The sequence below is a fragment of the Carettochelys insculpta genome, chromosome 2 (genome assembly GCF_033958435.1).
Source record: "Carettochelys insculpta isolate YL-2023 chromosome 2, ASM3395843v1, whole genome shotgun sequence".
Lineage (NCBI taxonomy): Eukaryota > Metazoa > Chordata > Testudines > Carettochelyidae > Carettochelys > Carettochelys insculpta.
In genome coordinates this window covers 264,299,781-264,322,030 of record NC_134138.1, presented here as the reverse complement: position 1 = coordinate 264,322,030, position 22,250 = coordinate 264,299,781, and the positions used below count along the sequence as shown (strand labels likewise).

Below are 22,250 nucleotides of genomic sequence, written 5' to 3'. Positions count from 1 at the left end.
TTCCCGTGACCTTGCTTTCCATGCATGTTACTTTAGTAATTCAGGTTGGAAAAAAGCTATATGGGTGGAAACTAAGGAAATCTGCTAATCCTGGAAGGGGCAATGGTAAACAAAATGTGTTGTGGGACACACATGGAACCCCAATGACCCGCATGTGGCCTGTGGGCCACAGGTTGCCCACCACTGGTTTACAATACTGGGCCTTGATCCCATAGTCACCCACTGCAAGGCCTGGGCCAAGGTGAGAGGGGGCAGGGCTTAGGGCAGGCAGCCTTTAGCATTGCTCAGACTGTGGCTCTGGGCCCCTCCCCTTCCTCAGAGCTGCACGGGGGTGGCACTGCTGTGGAATTTCAAAGGGGTCTGGAGCCCCAGCCACTACCTCTGCCATGGTAGTGCAGAAGTGGCTGGAGCTCCAGGCCCCTTTGAAACACTGGGCCACTGTGCAACTGCCCCCTTTACCTCACCCTGTAGGCAGGCCTGTCTGCAGTTGACTCTGTGTGGCCAGATTTTTGTGCCCCCATTTGACTTTCTTGAAGCTCCACACAGTGGATTATACAGAGACCACAGCAAGATCAGAGCATAAGACATTATCTTATCAACATGCATGTTGCAGTACAGCTAAAGACCACAACCAGGCTGGGTCTGTAGTGCAGGCTCCAATACAAACATATGGTAACTGCTAGTTCCTGCCCCAAAGATTTATAATTCAAAAGACAAGATTGGACAGTGGATGATAAAAAAAAAAACAGGCAGAGGTTAGATGAAGGAAGATTGTGAACATCTTATTAACATATATTTGTTAGAGCACAAGGATAATAAATACTAATGATAGATGCACAGGACTTCAAACCCAGTGGAGCAGCTGAAATTAAAGTGCTATATGTCTTCAGTAACTTCGGGAAGAAACTGATATTTTTATGAGCAGAAATTAGCTCCAGTGGGACGAACTTGGTACACCTGTATCATTTGCATTGTTACAAAGCTCTGTGCTGTGTTGGTGCATCTGAGTTCCATCACTTGCAGCTCAGATTGAGGATTTGCAGACAATGCGTGCCACCATTTAGCTTAAGTTTTCAGTCTGTTAATATATACTTGGTTCAAATGCTGAACCAATTTACTTATTTATTGAAAATAAAACCAAAGAAGCTTTGTGCAGCCTTCCTCACCCACCAGTGTTGGCTTCTTTCCCATTTCCAGTTACATAAACATATTAATTATATATTGTCTAATGAATAAATTATAACATGGTTCACAGTTGCTGCTTTTTCAAGCCTTTACCGTATTGGTCGTACATCATATTTATGACCAAATGCTGTGTGCTTTACTCACGTGAGTAGCTCCTTAACTTCCGTGAGGTGACTTTCATGGTTCAAAGGTATTTAAATATGGTTGGCAGGATCAGATCTGTATTTTAGTGGCATTCAAATAAACCATTTTACTGCAACATCCACCCAGTATCTGTGGACTGAAAATGTTAACTTACCCATAACAGACAGGAGAACAGATCCTGTTCTGTTTTAATTTGCATATTTTTTATAGCAAATACAGACTACTGGAGCTTTAAAGTACCATCTGTCCTCCAAGAAGGAAGTATCTGTATTTTCTTAGAGGATTATCCACTGTAAAATCAGTAGTCCCTTAAAGGACAAGCAAAAGAAAGAATTGTGCCCTTTCAAGGTTCCGTATAATGTCTAATGTACACATGAAAGGTTGGTTGATGTATTTTCTTTGTACATACATACATTTAGAGATGCATTTGCTGTTTGTTTTTTTAGCTTAGAAATAACAGGATTTATTGTTGGAGGACGTGTCAGGAGTGCTTATTATGGGCTCTTACACTAACTGAAAGGATGCAGACTCTTTGCTCTCTAACAAAGAATTCCTGTCCTGAAAATGTTCGTCATTGAAGGGCATTTTTTATACATATGATGAACTCATAAAATAAAATAATTAATTTCACTTGTTCTTTGCTCGTCAAAGTCAACATGCACCAGAGGAACTTGTATTTCTAATTTAAAAGAAAACAGGCAAGCAAAAGGAAAACAAACAACAACCCATCTTTCCAGGCCGGTAAGACCCCATAACTGCATGTGTCTCTTTTATACATATACACAAGGCTTTATACTTAGATCTAAATGAGGCATTCCCAATTCATAATATTAAATAGACCTTCTTTGTGCTTTGAGTATTTTCCATCTTCTGAGGTGTGTTAATTTTTTAACCTTGCCTTTAGTACTTTGCTGTTTCTGCTGTATGTAGGGCAGTAGTTGAACTGACAGTGGAGAAAGTTTTGTGATTAGTTGCAAGTGCAAGTGTTTGTTGTCATTTCCTGGTGTTCAAAATTTATTTGGAAACTATATTTTCCCCAAGCACATTTCAGACTGGTTCATTCTTTTCTCTGCAGTGATGCTCTCAGTTGTATTTCATTCTCCCCTTCTGCAAATGGTTATGACTAAACATTTATCTTATAAGTTATTTTTACCTTTGTTTTTGGGTATTGTGTTGTCTCTTAATAGAGTAATTCGGAAACATGAAGAACTTAACCCAGTCCATCAGATGCAAAGGGATACCTGATGACGTTAAATGACCATGTGTTTTGGACATTTGCAAGCAACCTGTGGCCCATATCAGGGTAATCTGATTGAGGGCCACAAGACATTTCGATGAGGTTAACCATCCTGCTGCCCTGCCTCCCACAACTTCCAGCAACTGCAGTTCACAATTTCTGGACAATGGCTAGTGCAGGAAGCAGTGGCCAGTACATCCCTCTAGACCCTTCACCTACAGTGCTGCCTCCATCGCTCCCATTGGCTGGGAACAGAGAACTGTGGCCACTGTGAGCTGTGTTCGTTAATCTGACCTTAAAAAGCTCCAATGATGGAGCTTCCACAACCTCCCAATGCCATTTATTCCAGTCCTTAATCAATCTTACAGGAGTTTTTTTCCTAATGTTTGACCTAGACCTCCTTTGATGAAAGTTAATTACTTCTTGTCCTATCCTCAGAGGTTAATGAGAATAATTCTTCTCCCTCCTCTTTGCAACAACCTTTTATGCACTTGAAGCCACATCCCATCTTACTCTTCTTTTCCCCATTCTTTTCAATGTTCCCTCATAGGTAATGTTTTCTAGACTTTTAATATTTTTTATTGCTTTTCTCTGGTTTTTCTCCAGTTTGTTCACATGTTCCTTAACAGCTGTGTCTACACGTGCACGCTACTTCGAAGTAGCGGCACTAACTTCGAAATAGCGCCCGTTGCGGCTACACGCATCGGGCGCTATTTCAAAGTTAACTTCGACGTTAGGCGGCGAGACGTCGAAGTCGCTAACCCCATGAGGAGATAGGAATAGCGCCCTACTTCGACCTTCAACGTCGAAGTAGGGACAGTGTAGACGATCTGCGTCCCGCAACGTCGAAATTGCCGGGTCCTCCATGGCGGCCATCAGCTGGGGGGTTGAGAGACGCTCTCTCCAGCCCCTCAGCTCACTGGTGGCCGCGTGGAGCGGCCCCTTAAAGGTCCCCTGCCCCTCCCTGACTCTGAAGGAAGCTGAGGCAACGTGCAGGCTGCAGCCTGCACACGCGGCTAGCCTGCACAGCCCTCAGCCACCCAGCCAGCGGCGATGGTGAGCCAGCAGCCCGCCCAGCGCCCCCAGGGGACCCCCCCAAGGGGAGCCAGGGCAGCCAGCCCAGCCAGAGGGCCAGCCAGTCTGGAAAGCGGCAGCGGGGCCCCTCCTGGACGGAGGCCGAGCTGCGGGACCTGCTGGGGCTCTGGAGCGAGGAGGAGGTGCTCCAGGTAATGGGGAGCAAGAGGCAGAACGCGGATGCGTTCGCTCGGCTGGCCGATGGCCTGGCTGGCCGGGGTCACCCTGCCCGCACTCCTGATCATGTGAGGAGTAAGGTGAAGGAGCTGCGGCAGGGTTATGCCCGGGCCCAGGATGCGGCCGGCCGATCTGGGGCCGCCCCCGTCACTTGCCCCTTTTACAGGGAGCTCAGGGACATCCTGGGCTCCCGGCACACCTCCTCCCCTCCGGCCACCCTTGACACCTCGGCTGACGAGCCCCAGCAGGCCCTGCAGCCGGAGTCTGCCCCGGAGGCAAGCCCCGCACCCCGGGGGCCCCCCCCGGAGGCCATCCCCGGGACATCGCGGCAGGAGGAGGAGGAGGAGGAGGAGGAGGGGGGCTCCTCCTCCGCAAAATCCAGCCTGCAGATCCTCCTCCTGCCATCCCGGAGCAGCAGCAGGGCCTCCGACCCCCGGGGATCTCCGGACCGTGGGAGCGGACCCACAGGTAGGTACCCCTCTCTGGTGGACACCCCTGGGCTTGAGGGGCGGGGGTAACAGAGATGTGTCCAGGGCCCCCCACACGCTCACATGGCCATGGCCCCAAGGACACCAGGGCCATGGCCCTCACAGCACTGCAGCCATCAGCCCCTGCCCCCCCCACCCTGCATGACAGTGCCATGCCCCATCCCCGGGCCAGGGGGGAGCGGAACCTCGAGGGGCCCCTGGGCGGAGTGGGTGGGACACCCCGCAGCAGCAGTATGTGATGGAGTGGGGGGGAGTGCCACAGGGAGACTCAGGCTACATATGAGCCACAAGAGCCGAAGAGCTCCCAGGGCCAAAGGAGGATCCTGGCGCTACAGCTGGCAGGTGACACCTCTGCCCTGAACCAACAGGACGGAGGAGCCGAGCTGGCTTGGAATTGGGGGGCGAGGGCGGGGGCCACAGGTAGAGGCTAGGGGAAGGGAGAGTTGCTAGGCAGCCAGCCAGAGGAGGCAAAAAGCTGCATCCCAGAGGGGCCCCCCTTGGGGTCTTCTCCCCACGACGGGTTGGAAGGACTGTCTCTTCCGACAGCTGGTGCTGTCACTCCTGGCAGAAACTGGCCATCTGTGGCCTAAGAAAGCTCTCCTGCTCTCAGACCCTGCGGGGTGAAGTGAGAGTCGCTCCCACCAGGGGACGGGGTGCAGGGCAGGGGGACCCCTGAACCCCATCCATCACAGCAGCATCTCCCGGGGACGGGGATGGGGAACCTGCAGCACAGAGCGGGGGGGACAGAGGCCACGGCTCGGGGCCCACACTAACGCCTGTCTCCATTCTTCTTTCCCCCCTCCTCTCCTGTGTCCTGCACCTGCACCTGCACCATCAGAAGGACCGGAAGAGAGCGCCAGCGAGGCCTCAGTTGTCCCGGAGAGCCCTCCGGGACCATCGCTCCAGGGCAGCCCCTTGGCCGAGGAACGACCGGCCCCGTGGAGGGCTAGACGGCGGACCCCGCACCTACTACTGGCGACGGCGACGGACCCCCAGCTGCTGGCCATCCTCCGCCGGCAGCTGGAGGTCTCGGAGCAGCACCTCCAGCTGCAGGAGTGGGCGCTGGCCTGGCGCCAGGAGGCATGGGGGGCCTATATGCAGACATTTAACCAGCTCGTGGACTACCTGGCCCCCCATGCCGCACCGGCCGAGCCATCGCCCGCCCTGCCCGCTCCTGCAGCCCCACCACCAGCTGCTCCGGCTGTCGCCGGGCCGTCTGCCGTCGCCCCACCACCCACCCGCGAGGGCCAGAGCGCCGAGGGACCCCTGGAGCCACCTGAGACTCGCCGGCACCGATACCTTCCGGTCCAGCCCGCTCCCACCCAACCGCGGACCAGACTGCAGGCGCGGCGGGGCTCCCGGCCGGGCACGCCCAGTGCCGGGCTATAGGGGCGAGGGGCCCGGGACGTGGCCCCCCCCTTGCTGTATATAGTTGGACCCTGTTTTTTTGGTGCCCCCGTTTGCCCCGTCCCCCCTATGTAAATAGTTCTCCCCTTTCTCCTCCCTGGTTTTCTTTTTATTATGTATGCCACACAGTTGTTTCTTTGGTTTGTTTTATTTGTGTACATATTGCTTTCGTTGAACGTTTGTACTTAGTTTTCTGTTTGTGCTTCACATATTTATTTACACCCCAAAAAAAAGGTTCGGCCAGGAAAAAAAAAAATTACGTTCACCCACAAGTTCGTGCTGTCATTTGTCCAGGACAAGTGGGAGGCGGGGGCGGTGCGGTGCTCCATGGTGTGGGCGTTGGGGCAGGAGTGTGGGGGAGGAAGGGGCGGGCAGTAGGGGGCCTGGGCAGAGTTCACCCCGCGGCCTGTTGGTCGAAGTAGGCCCGCAGGGCCTCCCGGACCAGGGTCCCCTCTGGGTCCACCTGCCGACTGGGGGCAGCAGGTAGCTGCATGTGTGCCCTGCCAGCCTCCGCGGCCCAGCCCTGCAGAAAGGTCTCCCCCTTGCTCTCCACAAGGTTGTGCAGGGCGCAGCAGGCACCCACAATCTGGGGGATGTTGTTGGGGCCCGCATCCAGGCGGGTCAGGAGACATCTCCAGCGTCCCTTGAGGCGGCCAAATGAGTGCTCCACCACCTGGCGCGCACGGTTCAGGCGCTCGTTGAAGTGCTCCTGGCTAGCGGAGAGATGGCCCGTGTAGGGGTGCATGAGCCACAGCCGGAGGGGGTATGCCGCATCTGCGATGACGCAGAAGGGCATGGTGGTGTCCCCCAGAGGGATCTCCCGCTGGGGGATGTAGGTCCCCGCCTCCAGCCGGCGGCACAGGCCCGAGTTCCGAAAAACCCGGGCGTCGTGGGTGCTGCCAGGCCAGCCCACGTAAATGTCCTGGAAACGTCCCTGGCTGTCCACCAAGGCCTGCAGGACGACAGAATGGTAGCCCTTCCGATTGAGGTATCATCCTCCACTGTGATGCGGGGCGCGGATGGGGATGTGAGTCCCATCCAGAGCCCCGAAGCAGTTGGGGAAGCCCAGGGTGGCAAAGGCGGCGACAGTGGCATGTGGGTCCCCCAGCCTCACGAGCCTGTGCAGGAGCATGGCGTTGATGGCACGCACGACCTGCAGAGAAAGCACATGGGACAGCCCCAATGAGGGGTGAGCAGGGTGTGCGTGGCCCTGCCCTGCCCTGCCCTGCCCTGCCCTGGCCCCCCTGCTCTGCCCTGCCCTGCCCTGCTCTGGCCCCCCTGTTCTGCCCTGGCCCCCCTGCCCTGCCCTGGCCTCCCCCTGTGGGTTCTCTTACCTCCATGAAGACAGCCCTGACGGTGGCCTTTCCGACACCAAACTGCTGCCCCACGGATCGGTAGCTGTCCGGAGTGGCCAGCTTCCAGACAGCGATGCCGACCCGTTTCTCCACGGGGAGGGCACGCCGCATGGCAGTGTCCCGGTGCCTGAGTGCGGGGGTGAGCCACTGGCACAGCTCCAGGAATGTCTGGCGGGTCATCCTGAAGTTCCTGAGCCAGTGGTCGTCGTCCCACTCCCCAAGCACCAGCCGCTCCCACCAGTCGGTGCTGGTGGGGTAGCTCCACAGCTGCTGGCGTGTGAAGCGGGGGGTGGAGCGGGGTGCTGCAGGGGTAGGGGTTGAGCCCTGCTGCCCTGGGGGCATCTCCTCCCCTGGGGCAAGGAGGTACTCAGCTGCCTCCCACATGGCATGGGCCAGGGCAAGCCCTGCTCCTGCCGGGAGGGCTGGGTGGACCTCTAGCTGCTGCTGCTGCTGCTGCTGCTGCTGGGGGTGCATGACTGCGGCGCCCAGGGTCTGTGTGCCTATGGCTCCTCAGACCGCGTGCTGTGCAGGCTGAGTGTATGTGGGAGGGGCCCTTTAAGGGAGCGGCTAGCTGTTGCCCCGGAAGCGCTAGTCCGCCCGTTGACCCTGTCTGCAGCTGTGCCTGGCATCCCTATTTCGATGTGTGCTACTTTGACGTGTAGACGTTCCCTCGCTGCGCCTATTTCGATGTTGGGCTGAGCAACGTCGAAGTTGAACATCGACGTTGCCGGCCCTGGAGGACATGTAGACGCTATTCATCGAAATAGGCTATTTCGATGTCGCAACATCGAAATAAGCTACTTCGATGTAGGCTTCACGTGTAGACGTAGCCAACATGTGACACCTAGAACTGGACACAGCAGTCTAGCTGAGGCCTAATCATCACGGAGTAGAGCAGAAGAGTTATTTGTGTTTTCCTCACAACACTTGGGCTAATACATCCTAGAATGATGGCTTTTTTGCAGCAATATTGTGCTGTTGACTCATATTTAGCTTGTGATCCATTATGACCCCCAGATCTCAGGTGTGTTATCTACAGCTAGGCACTCAGATACCATAGCATATGTTCTAAGGAGAAAATCCTAGATGTAAACCTTAACATACTCAATATTGCCTCCAACAAACAAAGCCATTCTCCCAGAGAAGTAAATCACATTATGGAAGGGTCCACCCAAAACTCACAGAAAATCTGCTTCAGTACAGATTTAATCCTCTCTGATCAAGCCCTGGAAATGATAAGATCACGGGAGAGATGGTCAAATATGGCAGACAAAGTATGATTTAGGAAATACACCATGTACTATAGCATGGAAAGAAGGGAACGCACCTAAGGAATGGACAAGGTCCATGTTAGTGACAATACCCAAGAAAGCAAGTGCGTTGGAATGCAAGAATTACAGAATGATTCCCCTAATGAGTCACCGAGGCAAGGTGCTGATGATGATACTGATGGAGAGACTAAGATCACAGATAGAAGAACATCTAGTGGATGAGCAAGCTGGATTCAGGAAAGGTAGAAGTACCATACAGCAGATACTGATTGATAGCAGAGAAAGCACAATGAAAGAACAAGAACATCTACACTGGCTCCATCAATTTTCAGAAGGCATTTGACAGTATAGATCAGAAAGTGACTTGGGTGGTATTGGAGTTGTAAGGAGTGGCTAGCAAACTGATATGGTTGTTGAAGGATATCAACAGCAATGCAGAGGCAGTGGTGAGAACGTGTCGAGAGTTGGGAAGTTGATTTAGAATGAGTAGAGGTACAAGAGAAGGAGACCTGATATCGCGAAGTATCTTCTTCACACACCTACAGAGAGTGATGGACAAGATCAAGGAAGAGGTAGAAGGGTTATAGGTGCATGCAATGAGAATTAACAACTTGAGTTTCGTGGATGATATCGTTATCTTCGAGGAAGATGAAGAGAAGCTAGTGAGAACAGTGCAGGCGCTAAACAAGGATGGGACAGACTGATTATGAACATTGATAAAATGAAGACAAAGGTATTTGGAGATAAGGAAATAGGAAGGAAGATCATTGTAGATGGGATCAAACTAGAGAACGTAGAGAAGTTCACATATCTGGGGAGCAACATGATGTATGATCTAGACTGTAAGAAGGAAATAGCGACTAGAATAGCGAAAGCAAGAGTGTGTTTGAAGGCAATGCATAAGAACTGGAAAAGCAAAGCGATTAGCTTAGGAATGAGACTGTGTGTCTTGAAAATGTGTATAGTCAGCAGCATGTGGTATGCATGTGAGACATTGGTAATAATGAAAGATTTGAAGAGAAGTATATTGGCGTTCGACAGGAGTTGTTATAAAAGAACCTGAGAATAGGACAGATGCAGAAGATCACCAATGAGGAATTATATAGGAAGATACAGCCAAAAGAGAATTTACTGAAGAAAGTTATACAATGGAACCTATAGGTATTTGGGCATATCTGCAGAATGAACCACATATGAAAAGTCAAGACCCTGGTATTCGGTATAATGGGTAGCTTGAATAGGAGGGGCAGATCCCACAGAGAATGAGTAGATGATACAGTAGATTTTTGTAGAGCTAGTCTACAGAAAGTTAGCCACTTCACACTGGACAGGGAAAGATGGAAGGAAATAGTGAGGGAGGCATTGGACACCAATGGGTGCTGAGGCCATGGTTGTTGAGGATGATGATGATCATATGTCCCTAGCTGTCACCTACCACCCAACACTGGAACCCATATGGGATATCATCAGGCAACTACATCCCATTCATTGAACATCCCATCCTGGAAGAAATGTTCCCTGCACCCCCCACTTCCAGCTTTCTACCCCCATGAATGATCCCCCACAGCCTCAGCAAGCTGATTGTCAGAAGCAAGTTCCTCAGAGAGCACTCAGTGTCATCAGACCCTGCCAGAAGACAGATGCAAAACCTACAGGTATGTCTCCACTGCTACAATGGTCAACATCCTCCACAAACACCTTTCAAGGTCCTTGGAGCCTATATGTCGCTGTCTTCACAGGGTGACTACTCTGTCTCTGACCTATCAGTCCTCATCCCCACAGGAAGCTTGCAAAACATTTTCAAAAGATGAGCCTGGGAACTTAAATTCATAGTTCTGCTAGACTCTAGAAATCAGGGACTGAACAGAGACACTGGTTTTATAGTTTATTATAACACTGTACCCAACTAACCCTTCCCACTTTTTTGTCCTTTGACTTTAGAGATTTTAGCAAGCCACTCCATCTTGAAAGGTCCCTTAGAATATGTGCTAAGAACCTAGACTAAAAAATCTGCTCCAGCTTACATTGAGCTGTGACGTTCCAAGTGCTACTTTTCCCGCATCTGAAGAAGAGCTCTAGCCAATTTTTGTGCACAGCTCAGAGTTTTGCACATGCGCATGGCCAGTCATACCTACTGGACACATGCACACATCGAAAAATATGTTTGTTGGATATACATTCACATAAACTCATATTAAAATCTGTGGGAATTTTCAATAGATCCTACATGAGTTCTAGAAGTGCAAATTCCATTATTTGTGCACAATGTGCTTAATATGCAGTTCAATACATTGATTTACAATAAGTCAGAACAAAGTGATTCAATGGCACAGTTAGGGGCAGTGAAAACAAAAGTATCAGCTTTGCTGGGAGAAGCGAAGACTGGAGTAGCAGGGTATAGATTAAATCAGAGGGGTAACGCAGACCATTTGCATGGAGGGTTTTGAATCCAAGAGAGCAGTCTGGATCTGGTGAATGATAGGGAGTCAATGACTAATATATGGGATGGAATGTACTCCTACTTTGTTTTGAGAGATCTTAACATTCTGGCCCCACTGATTTTAGAGATTAAGGATTTAGGAGCAATAGGTTGTGGGGGTATAAAATGTTCCTAAAATAAGTGAAATGTGTTTCCCCTGGTATGAACAGTTTTGTCTGTGAAGTGATGTGGTATATTGCATTGCAAGGAATTGGTGTCTATAAAATTCATACAGGATCCCACTCTTAGCATTTTAAAATAATGTATGAATTGTAACACTACTTGTAAGTCATCCATCATATAACTAAAATAAACTCACTTTTGTATCCTATTGATAAATGATTTTTAGCTTGTTAGAGCAAAAATGCTTTATTGACGTCCAGCACAGGCTGAATCTCCTTAGTCTGGCGCCCTAGGGACATGATCAGTGCTGAATGAGAGAATTTGCAAGACCATGGGAGGTCAATATTATCTAGCAGAATTACTAACACTTCCTCTGTTTATTGGGATCTCAGAAAACATTTAGGGGTAAATTACAGGTAAATAACAGCACAGAACACTGAGAACTAGGACTGGTGGCTATAAACAAATTTTGTGGGACCACAAGAAATGGCCACACCCATGATAAGTGGATGTCCAGATAAATATAATCATGCTGAATTATGAATGTTGCCAGATGAATAGGGTGACCATCTGTCTCATATTTGGTAGGATGGTCACATATTTGGGATGCCAAAAAAGTGTCCCGACTAACTTTTTAAAAGTGACCAATTGTCCTGTATTTAGGCTCTTGGGGGGGGGGGCCTGGAATGCCCACATCTCCCACTTCCCCAGGGCTGGGGGAGGGCAGCTCCGCTGGGCTTGTTGCAGCTGGGAGGAGCCGCCTCTCCCCCCATATCTCGTGTCCTGTATTTGGGACAGGGAGATATGGTTGCCCCACAGATGAAAGTGTGTTGTACTACAGGTTCAACCTGTAGAGACATCCACAAATGACTTATACGCTCTCACTTAATTGATCATTTGGTTATATAATATATGAGCTTGCCATTTGAAAAGAATGCTGCTGTTCATTTTCAGAGGATAGTGGCTCAGAATGCCATGTGCTATAAATTCATGCATTATGAATACACAGTCATTGCCCTGTACAGATATGCACTTATTGCTCCAAAAGCTTATGGTCTCTGATCCCAAATCTCTGGAACTTACTTTCCTTCTTTACTTTGCTACCTTGAGTATCTTATTCCATGAGCATGTCTTCTGAAATCATACCTTTTTGTAGGACTGTGGTTCTATTAGTCAGTGGCCTCAGGGAAGGGGGCAGAATCTGGTCAGTAATGTTATTGCAAAATAATATTAGAGCACCTATGCAATAATTATTTTGAAATTGGTAAATCTCCTTGGCTACATCTACACTAGCACAAATCTTCAAAATAGCCATGCAAATAGCCATTTTGAAGATTACTAATGAGGCACTGGAACGCATACTCATTAGCATGCCACTGGCTGCGGCTCTTCAAAATTGCAGCTTTTCGCTGCCATGCGGCTCGTCCAGACGGGTCATTTTCGAAAGGATCCCGCCAACTTTGAAATCCCCTTATTCCTACCTGCCGAAATATGCATTTCATTGCCTCATTAGTAATCTTCAAAATGGCCATTTATATGGCTATTTCAAAGATTTGTGCTAGTGCAGATACAGCCAAGTGGCTATGTCTACACTAGCCCCTTCTTTTCGAAAGGAGCATGGTAATGTCTGAGGTGAGAAGATGCTAATGAGACACTTCCATGAACATTCAGTGCCTCATTAGCATAATGGCGGCTGCAGCAATTCAAAAGTGTCACTTTTGAATAGTGCACCGCCTATGTAGATGGGGTCCTTTCGAAAGGACCCCCAGTCTTCAAAAGCCCCTTACTCCTAAAACCAAATGAGAATAAGGAGCTTTCATGGCAGTGCCTCATTACCATATCCTGAAGTGTCTCATAGCGTCTCTCTTTCGAAAGGCGGGGGCTAGTGTAGACAGCCTGTATGAGGAATAGCTCCTATTTTGAAATAGGGGCTGTGAAGACAGGGAATAGATCCTATGTCAAAGTAAGCCATAGTACACCAAATGGCTCTATTTCAAAATAGGCTCTATTGTTTATGCTGTTTTTTGAAATAGGTGACTGCTCTTTGGAAATGCATTTTTTGTGTAGCTGCGTTGTTTCAGAATAAGCTATTCTGAAATAGTTTAATCAGGAATAATGCTGCTGTGTGGACTTAGCCTTCATGTGCTAAAGGAGTAGTTTACTACGTACCTTTTCAGGCTGCCCCATCTTTGTGCATGGGGAGGTGTGCACCACCATTGTGCACCTATTTGCTCATGTTGGGAGGAAATGGGCCCAAATGATACCTTTGCTCTGCACTGAGAGCCGGGATTTGAGCTGGTCTTACCTGGCTGTTCAGGAGGGTGGGGCCTTACTGTACTCTGTCCACTCTGTAGCAACAAAGGGCCAAGGCAAAATCTAGCCGAGTAGAAGTATTGTTACTGCAGAGTCTCTGTTGGATTGCAAGGCAGGTTTAATGCTACCTGTTCTAACTCCAAATTTTGTGTTATATTATACCCTTTATTTATATACTGAAGATGACAGTTGGTTAGCCAAGGAGTTTGCAGTACATGTTTAGGGTAAAATGCTGCTTGGGCAGACTGACTACGCTACTCCTAAGAGATCTAACAGGTACGCCCATAGTACTGGAGGTAATCAGAATATAGTGGTCAGTATGAAGTAGCAGTGCCTGTTCTGAGGTTTCTTTATGGGAACTTGAATGCCTGTGATGTATTCCCTGTTCTGTCACCTTTAACCTTGGGCAAATCACTTCTCCATGCTGTGCCTTGGTTTCCTCATCTAAAGGCTGAGCACGGTGACACATACTTGACAGGGATGCTGTGTGGCTTAATTATGTATTGTAAGATTCTTTGGAATTTCTAGATGAAAGGCTCTTCATCTGCACAATGTACTATTACCACGTCATGCCAACTTATTTGGGGAGGTTAAGGGTAGAATAACAACATGTTTCCTTCCAGACCTGTTACCTGATTTCAGAACAAGACTGCATTGCAGGCCTGGGCATCTCACAGGCCATCTGTCCCTGCAGCGTGAATGATTTGATAATCATTCGGTCTGCTCTGTTGGCCTGTGACTCTTGTGGATTGGCATTTGGGTCTGAGGCAGGAAGCAAGGAGACGTTCACGAAAGGCTTTCTATTGGGGGAAATTGGAGCCTGATTGGTGCAGTAGAGCCCTTGTGTTGTGATTTTCTTCCTGTCTTCTTACCTCCTAATTGCATCTAGCAAAGGTGATTACCAGTTTCCCTGCCATGGTTTCAAATAGTGAAAGCTACCAATTACTCACACCTTCTTCGGTTTCATTTACTTGGAAGAAATGGACAATTTGAAGGTTCTCTGTGGTTTAAAGTGTTTAGTAGTAGTGCCTTGCATGGTGACAAGTATCAGAGAGGTAGCCTTGTTAGTCTGTAGCTTCAAGAACAACAAGAAGTCTTGTGGCACCTTATAAACTAACAGATATTTTCGAGCGTAAGCTTTCGTGGGCAAAGGCCTGCTTCATCTGATGAAGCGGGTCTTTGCCCACGAAAGCTTATGCTCCAAAATATCTGTTAGTCTGTAAGAGGCCACAAGACTTCTTGTTATTCTAGTAGCAGTGGTGTATTTCTAGCACTCTTCTACCTTTTGGCTTGAATGTGCTTTTGAAATAGTAGGAGGAGGAGGATGCAGGATCCTGCCAAAACAATAACTACAAAAGATATTGCTGGTCCAGCTTTTCTTCTTTTCCACTGATTTGGTGATGTTTTAAAAGAGGCCAGATTATTGTCACACTTGAGCCGTGTCAGTTCACGCAGGAACATAAACCGGAGTAGAAAGCAGCTATTGATGTATATTTTCCTTTTGTTATGTGCCCAGTGATCCCTTTAAACTTCCTAAGAGCTATGCATAAGCCCTCCTCTGGCTGATTTGTGATACTGACATTATGCAGATACAGCCCTTTCTCTGGAATGTCTTCTTGTGTGATTCTTTGGTCCACAGGTTGCCCTTTCACAGGAGTTTTTTCTGCTTGTGTGTGGGCTGCCCCTTTAAATCCAGCATAGACTAGCCATAGCAGCCCTGATTGCTGTTTGCTACTTCTCTTCCTTTCAGCTCGTAAATATTCTTAAATTTTATTAAGTTTTTTCCTCCAGTTTCCCCTCAGCATTCCAGAGTAGATGGCACACATCTATTCTTTTCACATGTAATGGTCCCAAGAAAAAGGATGTTTGCAGTTAAGGCACAACACCACAGGATCTCAGCAACCATGAATCTCATTCTCAGGTCTGCCACAGACTTCCAGTGTGACCTGGTCATTCACCTCATGTGATGTTACTGGATTTTTACAATAATTCTAAAACCATTTCTGTATTCACTATATTAAGTTTGCACCAAAGCTCATGCCAGATGGGCCAAGCGAGGTGTCTAATGAAAGCTGGTGATTCACTGAATCTATTTATGCTACTTGTCTGTGCCATGTTTGTATTGTAATGTTATAGCTATTGGCTCTATACCTGTGTTAGAAATGTTTTCATGATGAGATTCACAAAGGAAGGTCTGATCACCTCCCTGGTCAGGTGACATGGGCTGAACAAAGTAACAGAGACCCAGCTGTCAAATCTACATTGACTGAGACATGCTGTCTAACCCAGCAGCCAATGGCAGAAGGCCACAACAGGCAACCTGATCAGGTGATCCTCCATTGCCTTCATGAGCAAGAAAAGGTTTTCCCCCCCCACATGGCAAGTCTATAAAGATGTCCCTGGCAGTGACCATTTTGTTCTTCAGTCCTCATGAATTAAGCCTGTGTGGCCCTTCTTGCAAGAGGAAGTATTTTTCAGAGACTCTCAAGAAAGCAATATGTGCCATCAGCTGTATCACGTATCAATAGCTTTAACTGCTGTATGCAATGTACCACTTCAATAGTTTTCCTTTCTCAGTTGCCTATGCTTTACTTCTTTATTAATTAACCTTTAGATTTTAGATTCTAAAGGATTGGCACAATGTGCTGTTTTGGGTAAGATCTAAGTATATATTGATCTGGAAATGCGACTAGACCCTTTGGGACTTGGAAGAATCTGTTTGGATTTGGTGAAATAGGTTTTCATAATCTCTCACCTGAGTAAGGACAATTATTGCTTTGGCAATTAGGAGTAGCTGGAGAATCTGTGGGCTTGCTTGTGTAACTTCTGGCTATCCAGACGGGTAGCACAGGTACTTTGGTGGCTGGTTTGGTTTGCCTAATTGATAAGGAATTTCTAGCCTAGGCTGTAAGCGGCCTAGTTTTAAGCAATTTGCCTAGGATTGGTTCTTTCAGCTGTGCCCAGAAATCCCGCCCTGCCGAAATATTGTACCTTATGATCTGATTTTTGGAATCACTGAGCACCTCGAGCACCATATGGCTTCAATAAAGGCTCAGGTTGGTGAGCATTTGCAAAAACCAGGCATGTTAACGTTTGTGTGACTCTATTTTCCTATCCATAACTTGGAGCTATTATTACCAACTTCTGTCACAAAGGCTATGTCTACACTTGCCAAAAACTTCGAAATGGCCATTCAAATGGCCATTTTGAAGTTTACTAATGAAGCGCTGAAATACATATTCAGTGCCTCATTAGCATGCGGGCGGCCGCAGCACTTCGAAATTGACACGGCTCGCTGCCGTGCGGCTCGTCCAGACAGGGCTCCTTTTTAAAAGGACCCCGCCTACCTCGAAGTCCCCTTATTCCCTCTGCTCATAAGAATAAAGGGACTTCGAAGTAGCCAGGGTCCCTTCGAAAAGGAGCCCCGTCTGGATGAGCTGCGCAGCGGCGCGCCGCGTCAATTTCGAAGTGCCGTGGCCACCCGCATGCTAATGAGGCGCTGAATATGTATTTCAGCTCTTCATTCACAAACTTCGAAATGGCCATTTGAATGGCCATTTCGAAATTTTTGGCAAGTGTAGACATGGCCTTTAAGTGTGGCAAGCCTTCATCCAGTAACATTTTTAAGTGCAATCCAGTATTTGAAGAAGTAAGGGATAAAATCAGACACAATAGCTGTGTCCATACCAGCCTCCTCCTTCAAAGGGGGCACGGTAATCAGCCTGATCGGAGAATACTATACATACTTTCTATGACCAAAACATGACATTAACAAAAAATGAATTGTAATTCATCATAGCTGACTGCTAATTGCTTGTAAAATCTGATTAAAGGGAAAACTAAATTTACTTGCAGTAATTAGCGTTTTGGTACTAAGTCTGTGCCCAGGTAAATATGCCTAGCTCCCCTTGTTAATTTATTACCAGTGATGTTCATGAGCATTTTGGTTTTATCTTGTTCAAAGGTTACAAAAACCGAAGGGCAAAATTAGAATAATTAATGTTTGTTTATTAATATGGCAGTAGACCTAATATTGCACAGATATTTGTAGATGCCAACATTATGATCCTGTCAGGGGATTGTAGCTTTTCAAACATATTAGCATAGAAATAGATTTTTTTCCTGTTGCTTCTAATAATTTTCCTTGCATTAGTTTGTCATTCAGCTGTCAGTAGCAAGGCAACAAAGCTTCAGTGTGAGTTGACCCTAAGAAAGATTCTGACTAATGGATCCTGAAATATGCATATAATTAAATTCAGTAAGCAAACGGACTATAATAGCTAATGGGGTTTCGTAAGGCATTATAAAATCACTCCATATTACTACCACTTGACAGTCTGGGGTGAATTTTCAAGGAAGTATGTAGGGGTATACTGTATATCACATACTTCTGTGGTTAAGAAAAGCATCGTGCATAAGTCCTCATTCCCTCCAGATGCATACAATTTCATGGAGTTACTATAGAAAACGTTCTCCAGTGACGGCAGCAAGAGCAGAAGAAGTCTCTTGCCACTTGTGGAAGAATGAGTGTGCTATGGTCCTTTCACAGGCTACACGTGCAGCAAGAGTAAGCATAGATTCTCTTATTTATATCAGAAGTGAAAAGGTTACAGAGCTTCTCGGATCTGATTCTGTTTCTCCAAACCTCACCAGGATAAGAATAAATAAATGCTCTCTTTAGTAGCTCTGTGTCGTGAGGCTATCCTTACAGCAAACTGAATTAAAAAATGTAAATGCTGTTACTGTTTTCAGGATACTCTGAAAGAAATTTAATGTTAAGTTTGGCATCTTTACACTGCCTTAGTATGCCTAACGAATACAGCACAAATGGTCTATTAACATAAGGTCTGAGAAGAAAAACTATTACACCTTCTGCATATGCTGGTTTGGAAATCTGTGCTGCAGAGAGAGGTATGATGGAGCAGAGTTTGTTCTCATGAAGGGAGAATAATAACATATTTAATAATAATAATGGTAAGCAAGATTCTAAGTCTAGTCATCCACGTGCTTCCAGCATTTGCATAGGTGTCATGTGAGTTAGAGTGTCTTGATTGGGACACATTTTATGCTATATGGAACACTTCATTTATATGTGATGGATACAACTCATATTTTACTAATCTGGTGCCTCTCTGATGACTCTTCAGGGGCTTGTGTGAAGTGAGTTGATGGACTAATTCAAGACTCGGAGGAAAACTGCACGTCACAAAAACAGACATTGCCATAGGCAACTTGGTTGACTGTTTTAGCGGAGGCCAGGGGTACCACGATCATGAAGACTCAAATGCTCTTGTGGTTTTTGAAGTGATCGTTCCCATATTCAGGGCTGAGCAGAATGGCAGGCTGACGTGGGTCAGTGTTTTCTTCTGTTATCTATTCTATGCATGTTCTATCGATAAATGGAAGACTTCAGGGCACTTTTCAAGAATATTCATCTAACTAAAAAGTAATAGTGCTATATTTCAAGCTAGCAGCTTGCCTGTTCTTTTCCATAGCAGTCAGTGTTGTACTTGCAACAGTTGGATCCCATTATGTTGCCTAAGAAATGGCTATGTAACTGTGATCTTATTTTTGTTACCTTGGTTTTCTATGCGGTCCTGTTTTGTCACATTCAGTCCACTCAGATTGTTCAAATTAGATGATGAATTCCTTAAAGCAGGGACTATCTCTGTCAGGTATGGTGCCTGACAACACGGAGCCCCAGTCTTGACTGGGGACTATTGGAACATCAGTGGGAATGGAATGGTAGCCAGTAACAAACACAAAGAACAATGAAAATGCCTTGCATTTAATTCTCATGAGTATCATTGTATATAACAGTATCTCTTCTTATTTTGAGATAGACAAGTTGCTCCCATTAATTTTAGCAGGCATACCAAGAGGTGAATTAACATCCTGACATTTCACAAGATTTGTGTGTGGAGATTCTCAGTCAAATATCTGTTTGCTACTGTAGTCAGTGGGAGGTCCCATACTTAAAAAGCTACTCACTTTGCAGGGTTTGATGTGTCATTTTGCAATGGTAAGGTCCATTGGTTGTGTCTTGAGGGCTAGCAGGCAGAAGCAAAACATATCTGCACGGAGCTCACCAACATATTTCTTATCACTTAACTTTCTAGATTTCTCCACTCTTCATTTGCACCTTGCTCAAAAGTGGTTGTACCATCATGTTCAGCTCCCTCTCTTCCTCAGAAAATAATCGGGACAAATTCTGGGAAAGTGTCTGAGAGGGAGCTGTAAAAAGCTCCCGTCTGATGCACTCAGTGCCACATTGGCCCTGTCACTGGGGTGACAGGCTATGTGGTGGGCCGTTTCTGCAGCTAGAGGAGATTGTCACTGATTACCCTGGCAAAGCCACTGCAACCCTGCTGCTGGTTCAAAATGAATTAGAAACCTAGCACTAAGAACAGAAGGCAAGAAGTGCCTCAGCTGTGGTATACCTCTTTCAGCCCATTGGTGCAGGTTCTGGTAGTCACTGTTGCCCTCCCCAAGACTACAAACCACCAAGTAAAATTGTTATTAAAGAACTTTTTTAAGGAGTACGTTCTACTTCAAGAGATATCTCAAAAGAGCTAATGCCAGACACCAACAAACCTCTGGAATACAGGGGAAGTTTGCCCTTAATTCCTCCATTGTCCAGCTGGATTAGTAGCTTCCTGCGGTCTGGTATGCCTGGGCTTGCCTGATTATACCTAAACCCTTGCTGCAGCTAGAACTTGGGCTGGCTCCCAACTTCCCTCCATGCAGACTACGTCTCCTAAGACGTTATAGTGATTGGATGTGCTGAAAAGGCGTAGGAAAGACAGAAAATAGCAGGTTTGCTCCATTTGCAAGAGTCTATCACTGCTTTTCCAGGCAAGGCCATGCTTTATGCTTCTAAAAGGATAATGTTATTGTTATTTTAACTAGCAGTTAGAGCTGTCACATGTTTCATTGTAATTCTCCTGTGTAATATCACTGAGTGTTATGCAGTATGAGCATTTAGGTCATATCTATAGTGATCAGCTCCAAATTGCAGTCATTGGTGGAATAGTCATACCAGTGCAAGCCCCTCATGAAGAAAAGGAGAGTCACAGCTGAAGAAGACGGAGCTTATCCTGGCTTCAAGTAGGTGAAAGCACCCTGATGCCATGTGCGCTCTGCACTGGTATACAATTGCTGACATCAGGGCTAACAACCAATTACCAATCAGATACCCAAGAAATACAGTAGATAAGGTCCACAGCTGTATACTGCTTTGCAGCAAACCCTCAGACAGCCTCACTAGGCCCTGGGCAAGGTGGTGAGGGTGCTGCTCCTTGTCCCTGAAAGGGGCAGGGCCTCAGTCAGAAGAGGCTGAGGCCATCCGGATCTCAGTGTTTGCCGGACTGCAGCATGTCCCCTCAGTGCTGTCCTAAGCGTGCTGTACGGTGCCCCAGCAAGCGATCTAAAGGGCTCTGGGCTTCGGCCACTGCCACTGTCGCTGCCACAGTAGCAGCAGCAGTGGCCACGAGTGCCAGGCTCTTTTGCATTGCCAGGCTCCAGGGCAATAGCTCCCTTTGTCCCCCACCTTGCTCCTCCCCTTCCCCCATTGACAGGCCTGCCCTCAGATGAAAAGTACTTGGCACTCACGCCTGAAATGTATAACCCTCGTGCCCCAAGCTGACGTATCTGTGGACATGTTTGTGCTACAGTGACACAGCTATGGCCCTGCAGCTGTAACACAGACGCTTCCTACATGCATAGAAGGTTGTTTTTTTCCATTGATGTAAGTAATCGACATCTCCAGGAGGTGTTATCCAGGTTGATGAAAGATTCCTTCCATCAGCCTAGCTTCATCTACAGTGGGGGTTTGCTTGACCTACCTAGGTTGTGCAGAGCAAGACATTTTTCACAGGCCTGAGAAATCTAGCTTGATTAGCCTACTTTTTAGATGTAGACCAGGGATGAAATGCAGCAATAGTATGATTTACAAGTAAAACTTTTCATTTCTGTGGCAGAAAAGATTTTGACAAATGGATAAACCAGCATCTTGTGAACATCTTTGACAGCCATAAAGCTGACTGAATAGCTTTAGACATAAAATTTATTTTGTCTCAGAGTCAGGCCAGTAGATTGATGGTTTAGGTGAGGGGCCGGCAACCTTCCTGAGGCGGAGTGCCAAAATTTGACCTTTTGACCTCTCTGTACAGTCCGAGTGCCAGCAATAGTTTTTAAAGGCACTAATAGCCCTACTTATAACAGCGTCATTAACAAATGAAGGTGCAGAGTTTTGCCGTTTAGTGTGAACCTTGGCCTTGCTTTGTAGCATTGGGTGGCTTGGGCAGTTCTCCTTCAGCTACTCCAGTACAGCACAGGCAGAGGGAACAACAGCAGCGCCTGGCCTGGGTGAGTGGCAGGTGTGGCAGGGCAGGATGGACATCTGGCCTTGTCTCCAGTAGGTGACTGCAGCTCAAGGCCTCACCCAGTTGCACAGCTGGAAGACTCCAGGGCCTTCTCTGTAGACTGCCACTCTTGCAGTCCCTCTATCCCAGCCCTGCTGAGCAGCTAGGCTTGCCAAAGCAGCGTTGGTGTTGTCTATAGCCAGGGGAACCGGCTCCTACAGCACACAGCCACCGTCCTGAGGTGCCCCTGAGGCAGGGAAGCTGCAGAGCCTGCTGGAAAGCAGCAAGCACTCTGCTCCATGTGCACTGGATGGAGCAGTGCCAGGAGCTCCTCCTGCAGTCAGCCCCACACCCTGAAAAACTGAGCTGAAGCACACACAGCCTGTTTGCTGCTCCAGACAGGTGTTTCAGTCCCAGCTCTGCAGCTGGCCCACCCATGCTGGCCACAGCCTTTGCTTGAGAGTCACGTTTGTCAGCTGCAGGAGAGCAGGAAGCCCTGAGAGAGAAAGTGTCTCATTTAAGATGGGGGCCAGTGCTGTGCAGTGCCCCATCTGCGACCTGACCTGGCTTAAAACAGAAAGCAGTCAAGTAGCACTTTAAAGACTAGCAAAATAGTTTATTAGGTGAGCTTTCG

At 47.5% G+C, this 22,250-nt stretch overlaps 1 protein-coding gene across 2 annotated transcripts in view; it reads left to right on the top strand.

Annotated features, from left to right (window-relative positions):
* Positions 1-22,250, top strand: part of DPP6 (dipeptidyl peptidase like 6) — a 612,774-nt gene that overhangs the window by 236,128 nt on the left and 354,396 nt on the right. Inside the window, exon 4 of one of the 2 annotated variants that reach the window (XM_074986299.1) lies at positions 4,150-4,177. The exons of the other annotated variant lie outside the window; for it this stretch is intronic. Coding sequence (XP_074842400.1) covers positions 4,150-4,177 — 28 coding nt within the window. The remainder of the gene's footprint in view (positions 1-4,149; positions 4,178-22,250) is intronic. 2 annotated transcript variants of the gene reach the window in all.